Source organism: Thermobia domestica, chromosome 3 (genome assembly GCF_964235325.1).
Source record: "Thermobia domestica chromosome 3, izTheDome1.hap1.1, whole genome shotgun sequence".
Classification (NCBI taxonomy): domain Eukaryota; kingdom Metazoa; phylum Arthropoda; class Insecta; order Zygentoma; family Lepismatidae; genus Thermobia; species Thermobia domestica.
The window spans coordinates 342,579,191-342,605,514 of NC_137456.1; the positions used below are offsets into that span (position 1 = coordinate 342,579,191).

At 37.7% G+C, this 26,324-nt stretch overlaps 1 protein-coding gene across 8 annotated transcripts in view; it reads left to right on the forward strand.

The window, feature by feature from the left end:
- Eip74EF (Ecdysone-induced protein E74) overlaps positions 1 to 26,324 on the forward strand; it is an 876,410-nt gene that overhangs the window by 843,716 nt on the left and 6,370 nt on the right. For all 8 annotated transcript variants that reach the window (XM_081752849.1, XM_081752850.1, XM_081752852.1 and 5 more), the window contains 3 exons: positions 408 to 515; positions 1,983 to 2,123; positions 25,403 to 25,756. In XM_081752849.1, the coding sequence (XP_081608975.1) occupies positions 408 to 515; positions 1,983 to 2,123; positions 25,403 to 25,756 (603 nt within the window). The remainder of the gene's footprint in view (positions 1 to 407; positions 516 to 1,982; positions 2,124 to 25,402; positions 25,757 to 26,324) is intronic.

Genomic DNA, 26,324 nt, shown 5'->3' on the forward strand with positions numbered 1-26,324 from the left:
AGGTACTTCATTCAGTTTTGACTTTCTGTCCTTATGCAAGTTCCGTTTTCACCATACAAATTATTATCGTATTTAATACTATATTTTTAAAAGTAAAAATACTATATTACTGTAAAATTATGTAAAATCCTATACAGAAATTATGTAAAATTATGTACATTGAGGAAAATATATAATAGCATGTTTTTTAAAGTTTCATTAATTTGTTTAAAATATTTTTGATAACCCTCTCAATAAATTACCTGGAAATGTTTGTTAAGTTGTCGGCTCAGAAAGCCTGATGTCTTATGATGAAATGTTTAAACAAGTACTTGGAACAAAATTTGTGTTATTTTGTTTGATTAGTGTCAAATTTCTTTCTTTCTTTTTAACTTTAATAATTTTATTTTCCTTTGATGTTTCCACAGGTTCCCTTCCGCCCAGCCCTGCCGACAGTGGCGTGTCCGACGTGGACAGCAGCAGTAGCGGTCATGCGTCCAATGACGAAATCAAAGCCCGACTGCAACCCACGCCAGGTGAGAAAGAAAGTGCTTTCAAATTTCTTGCTCTGTTTCGTGTAAAATGTCCTCCATTTTTCCCTTTCGATGCGTTCTCTGTGACTGGTAAGTTATGGCAGATTGTTAAAACCGCTGTTTTGATTTTTTTTTTCTTCTCTCTCGTCAGTGTGACCAGATCCTGTTACAATGAGCAACAAAATTAATTAATAACAACCCTTCACCATTTTTTTTTCTTTCACTCTTTGGTTTTTAACGTATTTTTTCGAGTTTTCGCATTTCAGTGTTTACTTTAAGTTTATAATCAGACACTTATTAATTGATTCTGTATGTGAGTTTTTTAAACATAAAAAGTTCCTGACCCAGATTATATTTCAACATTAATCTTTTACATCTTTTTCACTAACTAATTGAACATGTGATGTAAATTACGTCCAAATTTTAATTACAATAATTTGCAAAAATTGCATTCACTTCTGTTTTTCTCGAAAATATTTTTCTGTATCTATTATCACTGGATATTTTCATCTGAGAACTTGGATTGTATGTGTTAAAGTTGATATTATGATGTAAGTTATATGAATAACAAGGCGTTCAATGTCAAATGTTATTAATTTTCAGTTTATATAACAACATTGCTGTATTTATTAAACATAATAGATCAGGTTTATATAATATGGTTTGTGAAACGTGATTGTTTGTTTAATAACTTAACCTAACGGAAAAAGTATTGCTTTTAAAGTTACAATATTTTTAAGCATTTTTTTTTTAAAGTTGGCACTGTTATCAACTAAGTTGATATCCCTTGCGTCAACAATACTGTAAAATATTTATTTTATTCATAAGCTCGTGAAGATCAAATTCTGATTGCACAAGGCTACAGCAGAACACATAAATAGTATATTGTACGGTAATTTATAAATTAAAATAGAAATGTTGGTTCAAATGATGAAAATAAATGTTGGAACTTGCTAGAAGGGGCTTGAAAAACCACGAAAAAACTGGAAAAATTATTAAATAAAGATTCGGTTCCCAATTTCTTTTCTGTGAATACGTTAAAAGAACTTAAATTAAATAACATAAACATAACAGGATGCTTACTCCATAGTGTTTCCTGAAAAGTGCCTTGCGATTCAAAAAAGTTTGCGACCTACTTATTTACATATTCCAACCTTTGGGATAAAGTGTTATAAATATAATGAAAATATAATTGTAGCTTATTGGAATTTAAAATATAATTAATAGACTATGAGCGGGGGAGGGGGAATTGAACCTTTCTCTGAATAATTGCTAGTTTTGAGATTTTTGTTCTTTTCCAGTTGATTTATTCTCGTTGCAAACACTTTATGACGATAGAATTACATAAAATAAGCAATAATAGTTTTTTTTTTTTATTCTTTCGCTTTGAATATATATATATAGCCTAATATTTCATCGATGTAAGCTGAGGGCAGTAATATTGTTTAGTGACGTTCCGTTCTGTTTCAGTTCCACCACCTAGGACACCTGAAAGTCCAAGTCCGGGACATCTCACGCATTCGCAGCTACACAATTTTCTTCCACCTTATTACCCAGTTCCAGTCTCAAACAACGCAAGGAGTCAACACTACCTGGGAAGGCCTAGTAGCAGTGAGTATCATATTACCATTTTTGTACAATTATTTTCCTGTTTACTTTAAATACGTAAAAACAGTCGAGTTGAGACTTCTTTTTCTCAGTTAGGAGAACTCGGGTCCGAATCCCTTGGCCAGCCTGTATAATTGATTTTTCTCTGTTCACTTGGCAATTATTTTTTTTAAGTAAATAAAACGTAGTTTGCTAAAATTTAAGTCCTTCTAGGGTGTTTACTCAGTTCTACAAGGTGAATGCAGGGATGGTACTTAATTTTCAATTGTTAAATTGTTCATGTTACTTATTGCAATCTAAAAATGGCCTTACAAGCTAAAGTTCCATGTCCTTTACATGCATAAATAAATAAATAGTTTTTTCAGTAGTGGAACCAGTGATACCAATTTTAGGCAGGTTTAAATTGTTAGACTTTTGTGAAACCATCAATAGGCCAATTTAGTATTTAAAATGTTGTTTTTAATCAGTCAAAATTTATAGATTTTGAGCAATAACCAATACTTACACAATCTGATTAATGTGTAAGTTTGCCAGTTTTGTGCGAAACTGTTGTTATACTCTGGATGTAGCGTCCTTGCCCAATATTTCAATATAGATCATAGTAACACAGGAAAGGGTTCTATATTTTTGTATTTTCCCATGTTAGACCCTCCCCATTTTGTAACCAATAACTCACCCTAACTAAGCAGACAGGCAGAGGGAAATATGTTTATAAGATCTTGTCTAAGAAAGAGGAAAAAAAAAGTTTTAAAGGATACTTCTTTTAAAAATAGGGGGTGGACTGTGTTTTTAAGACGACGGAAAGATAGGGTTGAGCATTTTGTGTGTTTGTATTCTGTTCGATGGGTTTTTGGTCTATATTTAGAAACTTATTTCTTTGTGTTGAGATGTTAGGGTCTTTCCCTTTGTCTGAGAATGCCCGGTTCCCACGCCTTTTAAGTTTTCACTTTCAATATGTTTATCAGGAGATTTGTTATTTATAGCTTACGTCTTAATTCCGCCCTTTTGCTACTCACAAAAACTTATTTTTCGCGTCTATCTGGGTTAGTGATCTATTTTTAACACATCTTGACCCAACAAACTTTAAAAATTCGTCTCTTTTTATAGGAAACAGCCTTGTTTCCTTATTGCGATGAAATGAACTTTTTTTTTTGTCACAAAGAGTGAAGTTCTTCTAAAAGATCTTCTTTTTTCATTTTTCTCACGAAATTCCACGGAGTTGGTTTGTTATTCTGTGATGGTTCTGAGAAAAACTTGTGTGAGCACTTGTTGTTGCGTGGCGCTAGTATCGCTGTTGAATTGCCTCCCGTGAGCGACAACAGCTTCATCCGGTCTTTTTCGTCTTACGGCCATTACTAGTTCGCATTTTTTTTTAATTCCGGGTCTCATCTTGTTGAACCATATTTGGAAAAGAAAGAGAGAGAGAGAGAGAGAAAAGTAAAGATTTATTACTTAAAAAGTTGTAACATGACAAATTCTTGGAAAGTATATCGTGGCCACAGTGGCATATACGATCTTACTGCAGTTCGCTATGCATCACTAAATCTTACAGGAGAAAGGCGTAATTTCTCTCGATCAATATTATTAAAATATTAGATATTTTCGTTGCCGATGAAATTGCGAAGAGTTTTATTTTTACCTCCATAGCACAATAGATTATAGGGCCTATATGTATGTACGCAAACATTTTCGTGTCTCAATGGTTAGCTTTCGATTCCCGGTTGGCGGAGCTCACGTGATTCGGATATTACATTAAAGTTGTTACAGACAGACGCCATCTTTGTTTTGGCTCGTTGATTTGTACCGGGAATTATTTTTTTCCTGTTTTCTTTGAAATGAGCTGGATTATAACTGATTAGGAATGAGATTTATGGGCTTTCGGTATCTATGGGCATGTTAGCCCGTCACGTATGAGGGGTTGATGTTCCTCGACGATCACACTATCCCAGGAAAGGGAAGGAAGAAAGGATTGGGGAAGGAAAGAAGCGGCCTGGGACCCGTATGTTAGGCGTTGGTGCTTAACCCCATAGAAACGAATGGGCTAACAAAAATGCCATTGGTGCTCAACCCCATAGAAATCAATGGGCTAACAAAAATGACGTTGATGCTCAACCCCATAGAAATCAATGAGCTAACAAAAATAACGTTGTTTCTCAACTCCATATAAACCAATGGGCTAATAAAAATGGCGTTGCTCAGTCGTTAAGCGCTAATTAATATAAAGATCGAGTAGCTCTAATGTAATCGCCATTAGTATTTCAAAGCTAAGCAAGGGCTTCTCTGTTTCCTATATAAGCCAAACCATACTTAAAGCTAGGTGGACTTGAGTTACTGCTTCCATTCTTGAGCATTCCAAAGATATTTTATTAAAAAAAAAAAAAGGCTCGGTACTAAGGGAAACTAGGGAAGTGTCTATAGGTTAATAATCTATAAATATTTTTAACCGACCTTGCTAGTATCATTCACCTCTGGAACTTCCTGATCGTTTATTTAGCCTTTTCTACTTTCGGAGTGTTTTCCGTTTGAACAGAGTTAATGAGCGTAATTATAACTTAGATGGAAGTGAATGTCTGATTCTAATAATAGTAATAAAACGTTAATTCGTGCTAGAATTGTGGTATTACCGTCTTTTCTTTTTTCATTTTTTTCAATCATCCAAGGACAAAGGACGGCAAAGATTTGGTATTTTTGTTGTTTTTTCTTGTGTGTAGGAGTTTGCGTGAAGTCGTTATGGATCATTGCCTCCTAATGTGTTGATTGGACGATTTCCGGGTTCAAACATATGAAAGACGGACAATAATGTAGATATATTATGCTGTTATTGAACCATGTCTGTTGTTTTGTTTCAATACATTCACAAATTGATCATAATGCCTCGTTAGGTACCGGTTCAATGTTAACTTTTAGTCTTTTGTAAATTTGGCATTTTTTTTTTTCTGTAAAATCAAATGTGGCTAATGCTGATATAAAATACGTTAAGTTGCGGCTCTTTCTCCTGTATTATCCTTACTCTGCGTAACTCATAATTAATTTATGTGCGTGAATGACAGATTCGTGTTCTTTGATGCTACGAAAAGTCTCTATATATACTTATCAAATTTCGTTGTTAACCTGTGGCGAAATGTTTAGAAGGTACGAACTGGGGGGGGGGGGTAGCCAGAACCCAAATTATGAATAGGAATATCATGAGTTTACTGTAAACTTTCAAAAATAATGGCTTTAATTATTTCTGCTACTCAAAAACTGGGGACTAGGACCCCAGCCCCGGGCTAGAACCGCCACTTTCTTTAACGGTTAAGCAGTAATGGGGAAACTTTTTTTTTTTTAAAGAAAACTTCCAAATGAAAAAGAAAAAGACTTTAGGCTGGCTAATAACAACGATGGCACATTTTATAACATATTTGTAACATTAAGCACTTTTAATAATAATTGAAGTTTCTCATAATCTGGTTTGAAAACTTGCACGTGGTGGCTTAGTGGTTAGCGTACATGCCTATGACGTGGGAGACCCGAGTTCGTTTCCCGGAGGGAGTTCATGTAGTTTGGATTCCATGTAGCTAAGCTATAAGTTCGCATTTTATATAGCCTCGCTGCTGAAAGGGATAATAAAACCAAATTCGTCAGGTTAGGAATCATATCGTGAGCCACATCTGACCCACGGGCCGTAGTTTGCCAATCACTGGATTAAAGCAATCCTCTTACGGTTGCCACTGCATGTACTAAGTGAACCAAAAGCCCCCTCATAGTCCAAATTCCGTGTTTTATTTACGAAAAATAAAGATGTCGTTGTTTGCGTTCTCGGATGTTAGATAAAACTAACTGGTAAAGAGCTACCAGATAAATGTCTAGCATACACTGTTACCCAGAAATAGGACGTGATGGTGTTTATAATTGCCAATTGTGATAATACAAACTGATTTCCAATGTTGGGTTCATATCTTTTTCAATATCCAGCGTGTTGCCATCATTTTATCAGATCTAGGTCCCTAGCCAGCAATAATGGGAGAGATTATATGAAGTTTAAGATATAGGTATTTAATCCAGATACACGATATTACAGATAGCTTAAGCGGGAAGAATTTCAGATATCAATCATGTTAGGAAGGCAGAAGAATTTGTAAGGGGATGGGCCAGATACCCGCTAGGCCTCCCTTTTATGAGCTTGGTTCGTTTTTAAGACCTGTTTACCGAGAAAACATCTTACTGTTAAATTAATTACATTGTTCGTTTACACCTCACAGACTACTATCAAAACTTCTATACATGTGAAAGAACTCAGCACAGCTGTTGAAATCATGGAATATTACTTTATTTAAAAAAAAAAAAAAAATACCGCAACTGTAGGTTAGTTAATTTATTGCGAAAAAAAAAAGAAGTTTCACCATTGTGTACCATCACTACGGATTGAAAAGGAAATTGCGGCTGGTGGAAGGAAAATTAGGTCAAGTTAGGTAGTGAACGCTAACCGGAAATAAGATTTTTCGGTGAAAATCACTTTTGTATATTAGGAAACAGGATCTAGTGTAGCTGTTTCTACTTCGCCGTCTCCCCTCCCCCCTCTCATTAACATTGGAAAAATGTGAGAAATTTCGGTTTCACGAAACGAAAAGTAAAGTAAATAGGATTCAGGTTAATAGATAATAATATTAAATTCGCGTAGATGAGTTGTTTCGGTGGTTTTAATCGATTAAATTTAAAAATAAAAAAATAAAATCCCATAAAAAGATATTTTATTCGATGTTTTCCGTGTATTGCAATGGTTTTATTTTCAAGGCCGCAACCACACAAAACCTTTCCGAGTGCGCGATATTACAGATAGATTAAGCGGGAGGAGGAGGGGCGTTAATTGAACGGGGGGGACTGAGCGTTGGATGGAACAGCCATTTGCTGACGCACAACCTGATGTCGACTGTTGGGGCGTGTGCTCGCTGGATGTACTGGCACTCAGCGGGGTTAAGCGCCGTTTCAAGGTCTTCCGAGGAGGAAATAGCGAAGCTTATGTATGTAAGTACGTAGGAGGGTTAAAGACGGGTGTTGGGGGGGAGGAGGGAACGGCGGCAGTTATTTCAACGGAGAGGGAAAAATTTTGAGGTATGAGGAAAAAAGGGACAAGGTGGAATAACATAACAGTCGATCCGCGCGCCACACAACACACACACTGCTATAAATATGCAACACTGTTGTGAATGCGGTGCGTATTTTTAAAAATAAAGGTTTATGGTGTTCTTTGTTTTTGTTTTATTTTCAGAACCGCAGCATATGGTTTTTAAAAGCTGTGTTTGCTTTAGTAAAGTCAACTTTGAAAAATTTGTATTGTTTTTTTCTTTTTATTAAAAAAAAACAAAGGAATTGATAATTCTGATATTGGAAACAGATCAAGAACTGATATTGGAAATAAATTTAATTAAATTTTAACTCATAAATTTACACTATTTCCCTCCCCAGTTCGTCGAATTGGTAGTTTTATCAAGATTGTTGGGGCTATTTTGCTCTTTACGAGGGGAAAATTAGTACCTGATGGGACTAAAAATGAACAATCAATCCTAGTTAGTGTGTCTTTGAGGTTTTTCTATGGTATTTGGGTTCGATACCTGTGTAGGACGGCAATATATGGTCAGGTGCATAAGGCATTAGCTTGCGATCGCAAAATAACATATCAGTGACGTCATTTTTTTTTATAAGGCTTGAGTGGATTCAGGTTTGTCAGGTAGCTTCTAACAAGATGTCAATGAGGGTTGTAATACTAATACGTAAGACCAAGCAAACTTCAGAGGACTCGGATTCCACTAGGATCAGTGCTGCCCACACTAGAGTCCTGGGTTCGGATCTCGCTCAAAGAATGGGCGCTTCCTGTTGTCTATGCACCTATCATCATTAACCTAGCTTCAAGGGCACAACCGTTGGAATATTAAACTCCAATTAACCAGTTTATTATAAATTATTTATAAATTGGTCAAAACATTATTATGAAACGCAAACTGCTACTTTGAATCGGAGCAGAAATCACACTTCATTTGATCGACTTGCAGCTCATGTATTAAATTGGACGATATATTCCGTGAAAATGATATAAAAATTAGGAAAACTAACTGTAAGTTTTCGATTTAGCACTTTATATTTGAGAGATTTTGATTTCATTACGCCCTGACAGCAAGTTAATTTTTAAAATTTAAACTGAACGGAATTATATTGAGTCACTGCTCGTGGTGCACTAGTATCTCAACTTCCGGTTCCTTGGCAACTTGTTGCGTCTATTTCGCTTTCAACTACGGGAAGTTAGATAAAATTATTGCGTAACTTATACTGTTCCTATGCTTTGCGCTGGATCTTCAATGTATTTTGGACGACTGAAAAGATTTCTCATCGTGTTAATGAGCTTGCAATAATACGGCATAGATAGCCTACATAGGATTGGATGAGTGTAGCGTCCCGTGCAGCAATGAGGCTATTTGAGAAGTAAATTTACAGCTTAACGTGGAATCCGAACCGTATAAGCTCCCGCCGGGAATCGAAACCGGGTCTCCCACGCCAAAGGCGCGTAGCTATCCACGTAGTCACGACAGTATAGATAGAAATAATCGCTACTTTTTGTGAATTTATATTGGTATAAAGACACACAATTCTTGTTTGTTTTAAATGCTTGTTTTAATTGTTTAGCAACTGGGTAGAATATTGTTTTGAGAGGAAGTAACTCCCAATCAGGAGGGAGGAATCGTCGAAGTTGTACTTTTTTGCGCAAACACCACAAAAATAACAGAATTCACATTCCTTAGCTTAAAATAAACCCTTGTACCGGAGAGGAAAAACTTAAATTGTGTTGAGCATGGGGAGTATTTTTTTTCTTTCGTATCCAAAATAGTTTATTTTTACATCCGTTTTATGCACGCATAAAATGATCCGCTGTGTGGTATTATGCGGAAGTTCGCAACACTGGGATGATTTGAGGGGGGAGTATTTGGCGGGGGCGCATCAGACTGCGCAGCGACACTTGTCATCGGCATGGGCTTGACCTTCAAGCGAGCTTCCAAAGTCACTATGTCGTTGAACTGAACCAGGCTAGGAAGGCCAGACTCATCGCGGATCGGCCGTTTTTTTTGGCGGTGTTCGTCACGGTTCGAATCGCTCCTCAACAGGCGTTGCGGAACAATCCACGTGATCTAACTCTTTCGCTCGCGTCCTTCCGCTGTTATCCCGGACAGTGGTGCAAGGTCTGGAAAGTTATTACGACAAATGGTTCTTTAAAGCCATAATCGAAAAGCAGTTGTTGATCTGGTTTTCAGAAATACCGCAAGTTCGCGGTAAATTAATGACCTCAATAGTATGATGATACTGAAATCAAGACATTATACAAATTTACAATTTGTTGTTAATTTTGAATGCTTAGGAGTAGCTTCAAGAATCTTGTTCTGTTAAAAAAAAATATTTGGAACTGACTTCAAGGAAACCAATCGGGATTTTTGTTCCTGGGAATAAAATCATGTCTTCTGCGTACGAAGTGGCGAAACTTGAATTCGTAAATGAAATTCAGATTTTATTCCAAGATTTCACCAGTAGAAGGCAAAAAAATGTGAGAAAATTGCCAAAGAAACAAATAAAAAAAAGTTTTAGAGCACGATTTGTTTGCGAAGTTTTCTTTTTTTTTAAATACAAAGATGGCGCTCCTGACTTCGCGTGGGCGCGTGCGCTTTTATCACATACTGGGAGACAAACAAGTGTCTCCTTCCTTGTGCACCTTCACCGATTTTCCGTTGTGCAATCGGTGGTACACACAACGTTCCTTTTTCGGTCGCTCGGTGTGCTAAGCCCACAAATCAAATGTTAAGAAGTCCTAGATAAGAAGTTGTTGTGTTAAACAAAGACCAGTGTATACTTTTCCTTTCTTTAGATAATATCACAGCTGGTATAAGGAGCATGTAATGTATTTCAATCATAATTTGTTTATATGTGGGCTGTTGTCAGATTGTTCTGATGTTGTACTATCTTTTGCGTTAATAAAAGTATCAGAAATTGGCCGCAATAGGTATAAATCAAAACATTGATCGCTTTAACTGCATATCAAATGATGGAAGCTGAGTTTAGAATTACAGTCAAGACAATGGCATGATTTTAAGAATAAATCGAAGAGCAATGCCCTGTCTATTGCGTCTATAGCAGTGGAAAAAGCACGGACCGCCAAGCTGCAAGCGTGGTTAGCTTCTCTTTCAGCATCGAGGCTATATGAGACTTGGACCTACAGCTTAATAGAATCAGAACCACATAAGCTCCCACTGGGAATCGAACCCGGGTCTCCCGCGCCGAAAACAAGCGAGCTAACCAAGAACCTCTTAACCAAAATCGTAAACTATTTGGTTGATAAACATGAATTCTAATGAAGTATTAATAGAATTAATTACCAAAATAAGACAGGAGTGTCATTTCAGATTTTGCTTGGGGAGGGCGAAAGACACCTTGATATAAGTAAAATTTCGCGTTTTTCACTGAGTTACTACTATTGATAAAATCTATATAAATCTCAAACTGGGGGGGGGGTTAATTTTCCCTCCTTGCCCCCTAAATGGCGCCCCTGAAATAAGAAACTGACTAGAGTAAGGACTAACATCTTGGAAATTATTGTGACATTTCGCTTTTAAATAGGTTATTGAAAAAAAAAAAAAAGCCAGACTCTTCAATATTTTGTGTCAATAGATTAAAATTGCTGAGTTAAAATGTTACGTATCTAAACTTCGACCTGTATTAGATACATCGTTGTACGAGAAATACATTACTTAATCAGTTATTATCGGGGCAGTTATTACATCAGTAGCTTTACATGCATAAATAATTTGCTTAGACGAGAGTATTTCTTGATCTTTTTTTTTCTTTCTTTCTTTTTCTTTTGAAATAAGCTAGTGATCAGTTGCGTATTTGGTGATTATGAAAACAGGAAATGAACGAGTCTGAGGTTAAGGAGCACATCTCAGTATTCTGTTACATTTCGTTGAAAGCAAAAGAGTCCATTGTTGTTGTTTGTTTGTTTGTTTTGTTAGATTAACGCCTCCTTTTCAGCAATGAGGCAGTAATGGGAGGTGAACTTACAGCTTAACATGGAATTCAAATCACATTAACTCCCACGAGGATTCGAACTCAACGTTTTCCTGCTCTGAATGCCCGAACGCTAACGTAGGCAAAAGGTTTTTAGATGATTCCTTAGCAAGTTCGTTGTTTTTAGTTAGGGAGGAGGGGACCATGCCCCAGATCTCTTTCCGATTCCGAGAGTAAGCAGTGAAACAGAAACCGTTTTCTTGAAAACTAGTTCGACGATTCTAGTCACAAGCGTCTGTTATGCTTTAATAGTATGTAACTTTCGTTCTTTAAAAAAATCGTTGAAGTATATGGAGGTATTTTAGTACTCTTATTCTCCCGGCTTCTTTAATATGTTAGGGTAATTATGTGTTTAGATATGATTCTACAGATACGTAATGTTAGGCCGCACACCTTATATGCTTGCCGAGTATTAAATTTACATATAAAATATGAACTAAATTCACATTTGCACTAAAACACTTTCAAATAGTCATAACAAGAAGCATCAGAACATAAAATCTCAATTTATTTCAACAAAAGAAGGGAAAATTTGCACAATCTTCGACCAAAGAGAGAGAGAGAGAGTATGGACATTTTTTTTTAATGTAAAACATTGTGCTTTTCTGTAGCAGATCGTACAATTGTACTGACCCTATATTAAGCAGGGGCGGATCCAGAGGGGGGCGATCGCTTCCCCAGAAGAGGAAACTTTCTTATTTTATATATATAAATAAAACCCATCCCAAAGTTTGGAGCCCTTAAAAGTAGCAGTATGACAACCCCCCCCCCCGATATATTATAGTATTATAGTAGTATCGTAAGTCCTTTGGCCTGGAAAAACTCATTCGCAATCATAATATACAGTACATGAGAGTGAGCTTCATGTGTGGTTGTTCTTGAAGCATATAACTATTTACAGAGTGTCTTCATGGTGGTTATGCGGTTAGTATACAAACGTTCGGCGCGCGAGACCTGTGTTCCATTCCCGATGAGTATTTTTTAATATACGTAAGAGAACAAATTTTTCACAGACACTTAAAAAAAAATTGTTTAGTCTTTCATCATTGTTAGCACGGCTCATTGCCAGCTGTATTAAACGTTTTAAGAGATTTAAAAAAAGAAAAGGAAAAAAATTACTCACAGTTAAAGGGAAGCTACATATATAATAGATAGGAGGCGTGTATAGGTGTGTGTACAGTATTTTATTACGCACCCATGCGTGATGTTGTGTGATTCCCAAGCGTACAAGAAAGGAAAAAAAAAAAGATAAAAAGAAGCAAGCATACAGCGGCAGTTAACTTTCGCTGCTTTTCTGTATGGGAATTTAGGTCAAGAATGGTACGTTTCGTTTTGTGTGTGTGTGTGTGTGTGTTATGGCGCGCGCGATACAGAAGGCAAGAGATCAGTTTATCGTTTTAAAAGATCAGAATCGGTCTCGAAAATACCCTGGATGCCTTTTCAAGTCTCGTCTAAGCGGAGGAAATTTCGTAATCGATAACGGTGAAGCATTTCGGTAGCGCCTATATATATATGTGTGTGTATATAAAAAAAAAAAAAAGGGAAGCATTTCGTAATAATTAACAATCAACCGATTGTCTTTTGTTTTTGTATTCTAAAACTCTCTCACACATAATATGTATGTGGGTTTTTCTTTTAACGTCCTGAGAGCAAAACGAATAAATAAGCGACTTCTCTGTGCATGGTCAGTGAGCCAGTATTCGTATTAAACAGCACACACACAATACGTTTTCGTTTTGTCAGCTGTTTTCTTCCATTTAGAGCCGTGTTGTATGACGTCACGACAAAAACCGTTTTGTAAAAAAAGCGACAGAAATTATTATGTCAGGTTACAACAGCGATAAGCAAAAGAGAGAGAATATGGCAAGATATTATCTTGCCCTGCTATTGTAATACTGATATCACGACAGTCCCCTCCCCTCCTGCCTCCACTATCTTTTGACTTATAAACTGAATAGATAAGGAAGAATAATAGCATAGCGGTACCCGCATTTTACAAAAATCTATAGTGTCAACGTTTTGTGCCTTTTGTCATTTCCAGAAGGCGACCTCTGTTCCAAAGTTCATATTATGTACTTTCTGGCCCCCCTAAATGATAAAAATAGCAGTATGACTGTGCGGATATTCATGACAGTCAAACTGTGAGCAAAAAAAAAAAAAAAAAAAAGGCTCGTTTGTCAATATCGAAGTCGTTCCTTTTGATATAAACTCTATCCTGAATTAAAAAGTAGTGCTTTGAATGGTTAGCCAATATTGAATTGTTTGGATGGTACTTTATTTATTTTGTTCTAAGGTTAAGGGAGACTTGGATGATAATGAGAGATATAGTGGAATAAAGAAAGTGGGAGGAAACAGGAGAGCCCATGCACACTGTTTGCCTATCACAAAGTCCACTTGATGTAAACTAGGATCGAACCAAAGACCTCACCTATCAGAGGTGAGTGCGCTGTCACTGAATCATCGAGGCCCTGAATGTGCTTTTAATGCTGGATTGATTCGGGCGACAGTGAAGACGCTAGCATAGTGGTGGTTTGTCCCTGTTACGAGTCACGATGCATGCTCTTTAGTACTGGTTATTGCTATTAGTAATACGAAACGAAGCCAATGTGTACTAGTAAATAGTGTGCCTGCTTCTTAAGAGGGAGGTTTCGGATTCAAACCCCATGGCCAGACGTCCCAACTGAGGTTTCCCCGGATGTGAATACTGGGAAAATAGCTAAAAATATAGCCCGCGGGCAATTTTTTACTGTTTTCGTTGCTGTTTGTTTGTTTGTTAATTTAATTTCAACGTCATTTTTCAGCCAAGGCTGTGAGATTATGGATCGAAAGTTTAAGGAATCCGAAGCACCGTAATGCGTTCAAATTCCCGGAATCGCACCCGGGACCACGCGCACGGGAAGACGCACACGGTAGGGTCATTTTTATTGTCGATTTGTTAAAGTTTCGAATGTTAAAATAATAATAATAATAATAATGTTCATATCTAAAGTTGCGGAGCTTTCCCCTTTACATGAACCTGGGCGATTGTGCAATTTCCTATATTTCTTATAAGTATTCTCCTCTTTGTATTTTCTAGATATCATTTCCTTCGTTAATATTTCCGCCATTGGCGTTATCTTTTGATGTATATGTTCTGTAGGAGTTCCGAAAATATGTGTTGTGTATTTTCGCTTATCGTGCTTTCCTGTTAGAGATAACTGTAAAAGGTTTTATGGCAACACTGCGGCATGTCTGTGGTTGCCTCATTTCCTCTCCTGTAAAGTTTTCGCGTTGCATCCGGGTACAGCAGCACCGCGTAGTGGTCGGCAGGCGAATTACAGCCAGGTGAAGAGAACAAAGACGTTTGTGGATGTGACTGACCAGTCCAAGGCCAGCCGGGGAGAATCGTTCCTCGGCAAAGCGGAAGGGGCAAGGGGTAGTTGTAGTCTTTGACTTACGGGGGAGTCAGTGGGGTGCAAGGGGGCGATAAGTTCTTGCACTTCCTTTCCATCCGACATCACCTCTCGGTGAGTTTCATTCCGTCGCATCCTTAAATTCCCTTCTCCCTGAACATAAAAAAGTTTCTATCCCTCTCTCTCCCTCTGAGAGTTCGGTTTTCGTGGCGATTTGTATAGTAGCGTGACAGGTGGTCTAATAATAATAAAGAAATATTATTTTCTTTTTAACGATTCAGATGTTTTTAACAAGTATACTGAACTAATAACCTTATTGTAGAATTACACTCTATACGAGTTGCTAAACCCCGGATAAACTGCTCACATTTTACTCATTGGGTGATGTGTAGTGAGTGAGCTCACAGAAAACAAAGTTACTTTGTTTCCGGCTTTCTAGATCATAGTTTGATTTCTTGGTTTAAGTAAGTCGTCTAATTTCTGTCAGTAGCAAAAAGTTGATCTAAAGATTGGAATTGAACACAGTAGCTATCAGTGTTTCTTTCAGAAACTATGTTTCGGGGAGCACTCTTCATATTCCGGGGGGGGGGGGGCACTGCTGGTAATATTCTATTTATTATTATATTCTAGACATATTATTTTGGTCTCCTCCCGGGAGGCACTCTCAGAGCTCCGGGGGGACAGTGCCCCCCTAAAAACATGTCAGGAAGAAACACTGGCAAAAAAAAAGTTGCAGGTAATTTTTTTATCGTTGCTGTTTTTTGTACTAAAATTGAGTATATTGATTGGGTAGAACTGCAGAAAGTAGTTTGATCGCCATCTACAAAATCACTTGTGGATCATTTCTTGAGAGAAGCTGATTGTTACATGATCTCACAGTTTCCTATTGCATGCAGTTTTCTCCGACGTTTGCCAATTGAGCAGCTCGGGGGAACATAATGGTTTGTCACATTTCCTAACTTTCGAGAAAACTGGGGATAAAATATCAACGTTCCCATGCGCTTCAACGCAATGGCACATAGCAAACAAACTTCTTCTACCATCTGTAGGCATATATGCGAAATTAAACTACCTACATACTATTCTGTGGTCCAATTCCAACCCATTCTGCCTAATAACTCAATTTCGTTAAAAAGTGGCGCTTACCATTATGTTCCCCCGAGCGGCAATGGGTAGTGAAGCAGGTGTTGTTAACACTGTGAAATCTTCCATTTTTTACGCGAGAAATTCAGTGAACCAGAGGTAATATATACCACGAAAGAAAAGAAGAAGAAAAAAAAAAATAAATCTCAAACGAGAGCAAGAGGAAACAGAGATCGTAGTTTGTGTAGGAAACGTGGCTCTGGTTTTTCAGTTTTCGCTCTCTTGTGTTACTCGGCTACTTGACTAGTCGCTGCGGCAGTTGTGCTTCGCTGTGTAACTGGGTTATCGTGCTACTTCGAGAAAACGAGAGAGGAACCTCTCTTTAAAAAGTGTATTTACGTAGTGAATGCACTTACACTCTCGGCACTTACCCAACCAGTTTGTCCACACCAGACCCCTCCAACAATGAAACGACTTTTTCTTTTACATTCAGCGAGATGATTAAAAACACAGAAATCCTCACGATCGCTACGTCTTCTTGCTTTAAAATGTGAAATCACTTTCTTGCTTCCGTTCAGGATTTCAGTGCAAGTAAATATATTAATATATTGGAAAATGTAAAGTGTTGCCGCTAGCTTCCCGCCGTTTATTTAAAAAAAACTTCTCTATAGCAGACACGACCACTTGAACTCGCGGGGGAGGGGGGCATGGTGGTTCAGTGATAGAGCACCTACCTCTGATCGTCGGGTCTCTGGTTCGGTCCCCAGCCAAGTCTACATCGTGCTCGTGGGGTTTCTCGGTGTACTCCCGTTTCCTCCCTACTAAAACATCTAAAACCTAAAATGCTAACCAAGGACTACGGCCTGCCAGAACTAGTTGTTGGATTGACTTCCATTATCGTTAATTCTGGCCTTCTAGACCCGAGTCCCCTTCTCTTAATTCAGGTGGTGCATTGTTTGCTACATGATGGTGGGTCCACACGGAAAATATGTGCCATTCACGAGGAATCAACCTCGAGTCGGTACGCGTGCTAACCTATCGGCTATACGGGCAGGTTTTCTTTTTGATGACTAAAAATAATTGACACATTGTATTGTGTGATTTGTATATAATTACTTTGCCAACAGGACGCAATGGTTCTTTGTGTTAATAGTTTACTGGTCAAGCGTATCGTAGCGTGTATAACACAGTAATACAAACAAAAAGCATTATAAAGCAAAAAAAAAGCCTTCTTCATTTGTTGTTGTCTGTTTCTTTTGCATATTGAGGAACAAAGCATATCGGGTTTGAATGGCGGGGATAGTCTTCTTGATTTAAGTTTATCAAGCGAGGAAAACCTTTGGCGTGGGAGACCCGGGTTCGATTCCCGGCGGGAGCTCATGTGGTTCGGATTCCACGTTAATCAGTAGGTCCACGTCTCATATAGCATCGCTGCTGCACGGGACATTAAACTCAAAATCAACTCAACTCAATCGAGAAAAATATTTTTTATGTCATTTTTTGTGGAATCTACTGTTTTTACCATGGAATCTCAACTACGTAAGCTACTACCAGGGATTGAAGTTAGCCCTCTTCCTATACATACCACTGTTAGGTTCACCCACCCTCACTGAAGTTTGCTGGGTTCTACATATATATTCATTGACGTCGTGTTAGATATATTTGAAAACCTGAATGCTCCCATTACACAGAAATCAGCGCCACTGCATGCCACCGTACTAATGGCGAAATGTGGAGCACTTTTTAAATAGAAAAGTGTAGGCTTCCACCGTGACTTTGGTATCAATGCTGATAACTTCCCCAAAGACGCAGTTTGCCGTCAAGGTTTGAGAGATGCGACCATCAAGGAACAAAAGACGAAATGATGCCAATGACCAGGAAACGGAAAAAAAGGCTCCAACCAACAGCAGATAGAATAGACTTCCAAAGGAGAGAAAGAGAGAGTTTTGTTTTAAAATAAAAATCTGTTTTGACCTTGATGCTAGCCAAGCGACAGCTGTTATTGGTTCCTGCGATGTGGTTGGGAAAGTCACGTGGAGCTGGTGGCCTTCTTGTTTTCACTTCGGTTTTGTCCGTTAATTGTAATCGATTTCTGTTCGTGGTATTCGGTCAACTTCCGTTTTTCTTTTTCTTTTTTTTTGTTTTGTTTTTTCTTCCTTCCCGAAGTTTAGAAAATGATTTGTGTTGTCTGCGAAGGTAGAAGGAAGACCCAAGAGAAGGGGAAAGTGATACCAGGCTTCTAATGTGGAACGTAGAAAATTGATTCTATAAGAGTCTTGTTAAGAAGTATGCCGTAAACGATAATTTTTGTAAACCTAAGACCAGACAGAGACGAATCTAGAAGGTAAAAAACTGGGGGGGGGAGGGGGGAGTCAGAACCTAGACTATGATATATATTTACTATAAACTATCAATATATATAAAAACAATAGCTTTAATTATTTCTGACACTCAAAAAACGGGGACCTATGCTCCGGCCTAGATCCACCACTGAGACCAGACGTGTAAAAGAGGTACCAGGCAAGAAGATACTATAACATCACAACGGTTCACCATCCAAGTTGTTCCAGTCTATTTATTTCTTAAATTTACCTATTTTGTATCGGAATATCAGCAAATCTTATCTGCATCAGGCTCATCGTGCTAAGAGTTTTAATTTTACTGAATAAATACCGGTTTATGTCTTGCCAGGTCCTCGAGCAAAAAAATAAAAAAGCCGGTAGGGCTATAGAAAGCTGGCACAAATGATAAAGAGTATACGCTGACCAAAGACCTGTGTCGCGTGAAACTAAAGATTCTTGGCAATTTAAAGGCGTTTTTATGAGCAATACGAGTATATTCATTGTTAAGTTGGCCACCTAATTTCGTCACATCTGTGAGACCATTTAACTAGATAGGTTCCATGAGAATTCTAGTTCATATCCCTTGTCTCATCTTATTAGAGTCAGATGTCATTAGAACGATGGTTAAATCCACAACTAAGATCCACCCTTTCTTTGTATCCTGCTACTGACAGAGAAAAATGGGAGCATAGGAGTATTGGAATTCCGATGGCTTGGTGGTATTGAAACTTCTGTATATATTACACTTCCATCCAAGGATGGTCTTTCCAGTTAGTTCTATTTTAGCCATTAGTAGTTGTATCAACGTCAAATATTGAAATGCATTTTTATCTACGAACCAAAATTTTGTTGGGGGCGGCAGGCGGCGCTTCAAAGCTCTGGTATGTCTTTTGAAAACCTAAAACCGCTTTTGGGTCGTTGTCAGATCCCGATGGTCAAACCGATAAAAATGGTCACCAAACTATGTTCTGATTGTTGCAATACCGCTAGATTTTTACCAGTACTTTTCTGCACATAAACAATATTGAGAGGACAATAGCGAATAACAAACAATGCTAATACAATAATATTGTTTCCTGGCTTGCGGGCTTTCTAGCGGTGAGGGGACAAGATTTGAATTAGTCAATTGTTGAGTGCTGGGTATTTTCGCGCAGGAAATGAAGAGAAGAAAGAAAAAGAAAACGCATCGCCGCAGGGACTCGAACGAAGACCAGGGGAAAGTTTTATTGCATGTCTTTTTTTTTTCTTTTTTGGTTTGTTTGATGTACGGAAGAGAGTGAGAGGAGGGGGGTGTAAAGTAAGAATGGAGAATTCTGGGCGGAGCGGAAATGGGCTGGACTTGCTTCGAGCCACTACAGATCAGTGACACTATCCGGTTGGCCTTGAACCGTTTCATAGACAGCACGGCTCGTCACGGATCGGTCGGTAACAGGAAGCATTTATTGCTTGCGCACATTCTAACAATTGCCTGCCATTACTACTACACTTATCCTCTGATAGCGCAGAATTAAGTTCAGGAGGTTTTTCCAGGGGCGTCGGGCGGAGGGAGCGGAAGATAATGGATGGCAGTGTGATAGCGTTGTTTGTTCCGCTTTTTTCGGCGTTTCCAGCAAAAGGACATAAAATAGGGGGATATAATTACATTTTTAAAAAAGTAACAAATTAAAGCATTTGATACAATTATTTTGAAGATAAATGTTTCATAACTATAGAAAAGAACAGTTATTAATATTTAAATGGAATTCTGCTTGTTTTTATTTAACAAAAAATTGTATTGATGTTACATAAATATCGAATAGCAATGCTTTATTTTTCGGAAAAAAAAAAAAAACAACCTAACGCAATAAATTTTGTTACGGAAGTCGCAACTCACATGCCAATATCTGATTAGTTAACTAGTACTTACATTCAACCACAATTTTCTCCCAAAAGGTGGAAATCGTATTTTGGGACACCTGCAGTTCGATTTTAATTTATATTGTGTTGTTATGGAGCCTTTTCGCGGTTATGTTTAGGTTGTTCAAATCTTGGGCATGGAAAAGATTATAAAAATTATGGAATTTTTATAATCTTTTTCATATATACAGTTCTGGAAGTATTTTATTACAGTATATTTGCATATCTATAGTAAAAATAGATTAGGTGGGACCTTTGTACATTACGTCAACTATAACAGTATCAAATCCCGGCGTGGTTTGAGTTCGTGCAAATAATAACCGAGAAGGGAAGACAGTCAGAACCTATATTTAGAGGCATGTTCCCAGCATTCTCCTGGTGGCACTGAGGGAGACCGTGAAAAACTTGATTCAAGATGGCTTGGCAGAAATTCGAACTCTGCGCAACTAACTTGCAAATCAACAACGCTATTCACTAGTCTAGAGCAGTGGTTTTCAACCTAATTCCAATCACGATCCACATTTTATCGCACTCTTTTGCCTGCAAACCCCTTATAATTTCGAGTTTGATTTTTAAACAACTCTGAACCTGTTGAAAATGTTTAGTAGACCTATTTTTGTTGTTGACAGTTATGTATAAAAATACAAATATGCCTATCAGAACAAAATTCAAAATAATATTTAAAAATATTTTCTGGTGTCAGATTCTAATTATATTTATCACTTCCGCTTATCTTTGCGAACCCCAGGTTGAGAAACCCGGGTCTAGAGCCATTCGTTAAACACAGCAATATCTTTTGCTGACATTATATAGTGTTGGTAAACGAAATAAATTTAATTCTTTGTGAAACATATTCAAGTTATTTTCAGATTAAATGGATTGCCAGTTAAAACCATTTTAACACATTCTTCAGTTAAGTTACGCCATCTCTTCGTTCTGTGTATGGCGACGGGAGGGGGCTGATACCTACCTCAGTAGTAATCAACAAAAAAATTCAACAGATTAAAAAATACTTTTCAATACTGTAGAAAATAGCTTAACCAAACTAGGAAATATTTTAATATAAATAAGTCATTTGCTTCATTAAATGAAACTTTTTAAAAATAAGTTATTTTTAGCTACTTCGTAGCAAACCAACGGAAAGGAAGAAATAAATAACAGAATAAACTAACTTATGTGTCTGCCACCTGTTGATCGAAATGCGAACTAACTGCTAAATTACGAAACGAAATGATTATATTCGTCCGCGTCTGCAGGTGCTTTTATTAATTGGGAACACATTTACGTAACGGCATGTATTATAAAATAATGATATTGGTTTTTAGTAAAGAAAATAAATCAGGGAATTTTACAAAAAAAAATCCTGTTAGTTATATTTAAATTAAATTAAACCAAAAAAGTAATTTTATCGTTTTCGTCGTATTGCATGGTGTCGAGGTTGTAAGAACTTTCGCTTCCTACGGTAATTATGTTTTTGCGGATTCTCTTGTCCTTCCCCCACCTTCTTCCTCTGCAAACACTTTCTAAAACAGGCATTAAAACCATCCACGTATGAATTACGCAATGTTGCCATATTTTGTTGTTAGTGTCTTCTTGTTAAACTGGTTTTTGTCTTGTAAACAATGTTCCCGACGCGCCCGCGCTCTTCTTGGCTTGTTTATGCTCCTGGTATGACAGGAGGTGGTCTGTCGAGTTGAGGATGAGCAAGGAGTGTGTTAGTGCAGTCGTTGAGGGCGATGGCGGCGGTGGGGGAGACCATGATTTGGCAACAGTGGTTGTTTGGTCTCGCACTGGCGTGCTGTGATTGGCTGAGAGGATGGTTCAAGGCTGAACCTGGCTGGTTGTTGACTTTCAGTTCGGTTCGGGCTGCTTCCTGTTGAGAACGTTCTACCTCCGTCAATCAGGCAGCGGAACAAATGACATTGCAACCAAACATCAGCCCACGACTTGTTTGGCAAGAAAAATAGTCCAATCGCGAACATCATTACCGATATTTTTTTTTCCTCCTTTGTATCGACCCACACTTCTCAGATATAAGGGAGAAGGGAAGTGCACCGAGGATGACTGAATAAACCATACCATGTTTTGCATTTTTTTCCTCGTAACCAATTAATGTCATTAAATAATTACCATGCCTGCGAGAAATAGACAATCAAAAGAAACTATTACAGTTTGATTATACAGGCTCGGTTGTGATTTAATAATAATTGTTCTCTCTATAGAACGGTTGGGAACATCTTTTCTGTTCCTAGTGTAAACAACTTTAAAGTAGCCTAGTTAACAATAAAACAATGTTCCAATCTTATAATTTGTTTCTCAGAACTACGTAATGGTATTTTCCATGTTTCAGTAAAAATGATATTCCTTACATTTTTGCCACCAAAAAGGGATTTCCTTCGAGATTAATATTTAAAAAAAAAAAAAAAAAAAAAAAAAAAAAAAAAAAAAAAACAGTTCATGTAGATTTTATGCTGCCGCTGTACTATATTTGCATGTAGTAGGCCTACTTTGGATTAGTGATGGTTTCAGGGGCTGCCCGGGGAGGGATAAAATCTCTCCAAGGCAAATTTCCGATCGTGTTGTCAACAAGGATGACTAGTATTTTCGCAGCACTGTTCTAGATGGCCCATTATGAAGAATGTAGAATCTATGTAGATTTCGGTTGTTTGCATACAACAAATATGTAACAAAACCAAATAGTTCCATAACACCATTAGAAGGCAAAATGTTTAAATATTACAATGGGCATTTTAGTGCTTCTAACCCATTAACTTTTTCTTTTAATTGGCCGGAGTTTGATTCTTTTTCAGTTCCTACAGTTGAAGTGGAATTGAAAACAAAGTTCTATATATGCTACCCAATTGCCCATGAAGGGATATATGCAGTGGCGTATTTAGGGGGAGGGGGCTTCCGGGCTTAAGCTCCCCCGAAATCTTACTAGTCACGTATATGAATATATCTTGCAGGATTTTCACATTTTCAGGCAAAGCCCCTCCCGAAACAAAATCGTAAATACGCCACTGGATATGTGTTCCTTCTTCGGTATAATTACATCCATACATGTTCTTTTTTCCTGTTCCCTAAGCAGTTATGCGAGGAATCGCTCAAATGTTTTATTACTTTAGAGTTAGTTAAATAAATATATATATGCATTGAAGTGAACATTTTTATAGACCCCTCAAACCGTTTTTATTACAAGCATATGTGACAACAGTATAGCTTTTAACTCAGATTGCTAAAAAAAAATACTATTTAAAAGTCATCAAAACGGTCGGACGGTAATGGTTAGCGTTCTTGCATTGCAATTTGGAAGTCCCTGGTTCGAATCCAGTAACAGAGCAACCTCAGTGAGTTTTTTTCTCGGTTCTTACAACTGAATTTTGTTTTTAAAAAATACGTAAAACAAGATTTTTTTAAAAAAAAATCTTACAACACTTAAAAACACTTGCGCAACGATACAGCCGTAATATATTTTGTTCTAAGATCCATATCACCAGGTTTTCATGATTTGATATGCTATCTTTCGAGAATCAAACGTGCATTTCACTTTTGTTTTTCTTTTCTTTCTTTTTTTTCCTCCTCTCGAAATATTAACCCAGAAATTTCAACGGTGTATGATGAAGGCTAGCTAATGAGCTTTTTTTTTTTTTTTTTTTTGTATGCAGTATAAATTGTTCCACTTGACAATTAAAACGTTAAAAATCTTGAGTGTTTCTGAAAGGAAAAGTACCACAGTAGCTTCGTACACGACATGCACCACTGCACTAGAAGAGCACAACCATGAAAAAAAAATACGAGAATTCTCACTCTGAGTCACTGAGCCAGTGAGACTAAGCACTTGGCTGTTTCCGGTAACAATACACAAAAGTTGTTCCACATGTACAAAAAAACAAAGGGGAAAAAAAACTTGCACTGTTTGCATGTTTATACATGTTTTTAATTTATATCCGGTTTCACTTTTTTTTTAGTTGATAATATTTAGTTGAACTTGAATTTACGTATAGTATTGTAATTGTTTATTTTTATGAAATACCATATTTAATAACAATAACAATTAACAGAAACAATTAAGCGAGCTTCATATGCTATTGTGCTTTGAAAATTTGACCTCTTATTTTGCTATAAAAAGGATCTGTTTTTTCTTCTATTGTTAAATTGTACACTCATCTTTGAAAGAGCGTACCGATCCAATTCATACGCTGAGCTCCTCCGTGGCTAAGCGGTTAGCGTACGCGCCTTTGGCGTGGGAGACCCGGGTTCGATTCCCGGCGGAAGCTCATGTGGTTCGGATTCCACGTTAATCAGTAGGTCCACGTCTCATATAGCCTCGTTGCTGAAAGGGACGCTAAACTAAAATCAACTCAACCAATTCATACGCTATGGAAGTTTTAAGGTTGCATACGGAACGAGATGAAACAGAATTTTTGTCCCGAGATGCGGGATAAGAAAGTCCGTCCCAATAAAACTCCGAAAAGACATTACTTTCATGACACGTTTCCAAAACGAGACAGCTTCAGATTTTATCTCGTCCAAATACTGACCATACACAAGGGCGCCGATTTCTCTGTAACTTTGCGGGGAGGGGGTGGCATTCATAAAAAAAATACATATAACAAGAAAAAATACATATTCATCAAAATACAGGAGGCCTGCATGAGCTTTGGGCGCCCCCTCCCCCCAGGATCGGCGCCCTTGACCATACCCAGCGTTTCTTGACTTTTCCCTGATCTCACGAGACGGCCGCAAGAACGAGCAAGTGCATGTGCATCATTTGGAGCTTTAAGAAGAAGCACACACACACACCCCAATTCGAGAAACGTATTGTTCCAATTGAGTTTGAATATATAATAGTATAATAACACGAATATTTATGAAAAACGTGAAATTTGACTTTTATCGTTGGTGGGTCTTGTTCCTGCTCCCCCCTCCTCCAAGCAGAACTTGAAATGACGCTTCTGAGCGCTTTGATTTGGTCCGTTTTACTGCCAAACGTGAACAAGTGATGATAAATCAAAATAAAAAATTCACATTTCATTGAAGTACGGTTAGCTTAAGAAAGTGGAATTTATCCATTTAGTAGTCGTACAGAAAAACCAGGAGGTTCTGAGTTGTAACCCCACGGGAGATCATTCTGATTGAGGTTTTCCTATGATTTTCCACCAGACGAATAGCCTATGGAAATTGTGTGTATATTCTAGTCAACTTCTTCCCCATTTTCCATTGTTAATGGTTTTAGTGCAGGATGGCCATCCGAAATGAATTATAACAAAAGTCAATCCATAAATATATCGTCGGATAAAGAAGTAGGTTACTGGTTTTACTGATACTGTAACAGATCCAAAAACTGTTCTAAACTCCATCTACTTCCAACTAGAACTCATATTTACCCATTATTCTGAAGCAAAAATATTGAAATTATGTTATATGTATTGCCAAGAGTACCACAAAGTGATACATTAACACCTGTTCTTTTGTTTGTGTTTTTCAGTGCCTGACGGGTATGGTGGTTATGGTATGATAGTACAACAGCATCAACAACAACAACCTCACCACCAACAGGGCTACCCCGATCCTCAACCCCTTCGGCCACAGAACCAACAGGGCTACCCTCACCCAGGCCTCGGAGTCTCTTCGTCCACTGCCAGTCTTCTGGGCCATGGCCACCCGCAAAGGCCCGCCGTTCCAACGTCCGTCATTCAGGCAGCGACCAGCAACAGCCCTACGTCCAGCTGTGGTGATGACCTCTACTTCTTCGAGCTAGGCTTCCAGCCCAGAATTAAGAAGAAAATCAAGAAACCGAAAAGTGGCGAAGGGGGAACGGTCAAGAGGAAGAGTCGAGAAGGTAAGGAGAACCCAAGTTCGTTTGACTCAGAATTTCATATCAGGCTGGAGTGATATTTTTGTGAAAGGTTTGATGATAATTCCACAAGAATAACACTTAATATACAGGATGTCACACTATTTTGGGAGTTTCGTAGTTGTAAGGTGCCGAAAAGTGAAAAAAAAAGAACTTTAAATGTTCATAGTTCCACTACTACAGTACCGATTGTAATCGTGTAAAGACATACTTTTAAAGTTCACTTGTTTCACGTTTTCGGCACCCTATAATTCCGAAACTATCCACTTTTGGGCACAGATCCATAGGAACTTTTTTTTTCCTTATTTTGATGAGAGAAATCTGTTCCAAAAATACTGTGACCCATTTTTGTAACACCCTATATATTCAACAGTTTAGTTTGGAAGTATACATTCTGTAAGATGTGTAGTATTATTGAAAGGTCTTTTGGGAAGTATATTGAAACAGGTCTAACGAGAATGCGTTAATTGCATCTTCTAAAAGATCAGTAAACTTGTAACTTGCAGCTGTGGAGCTAAGTACGTATAGGAAACATGTACATTTCCTATTAGAG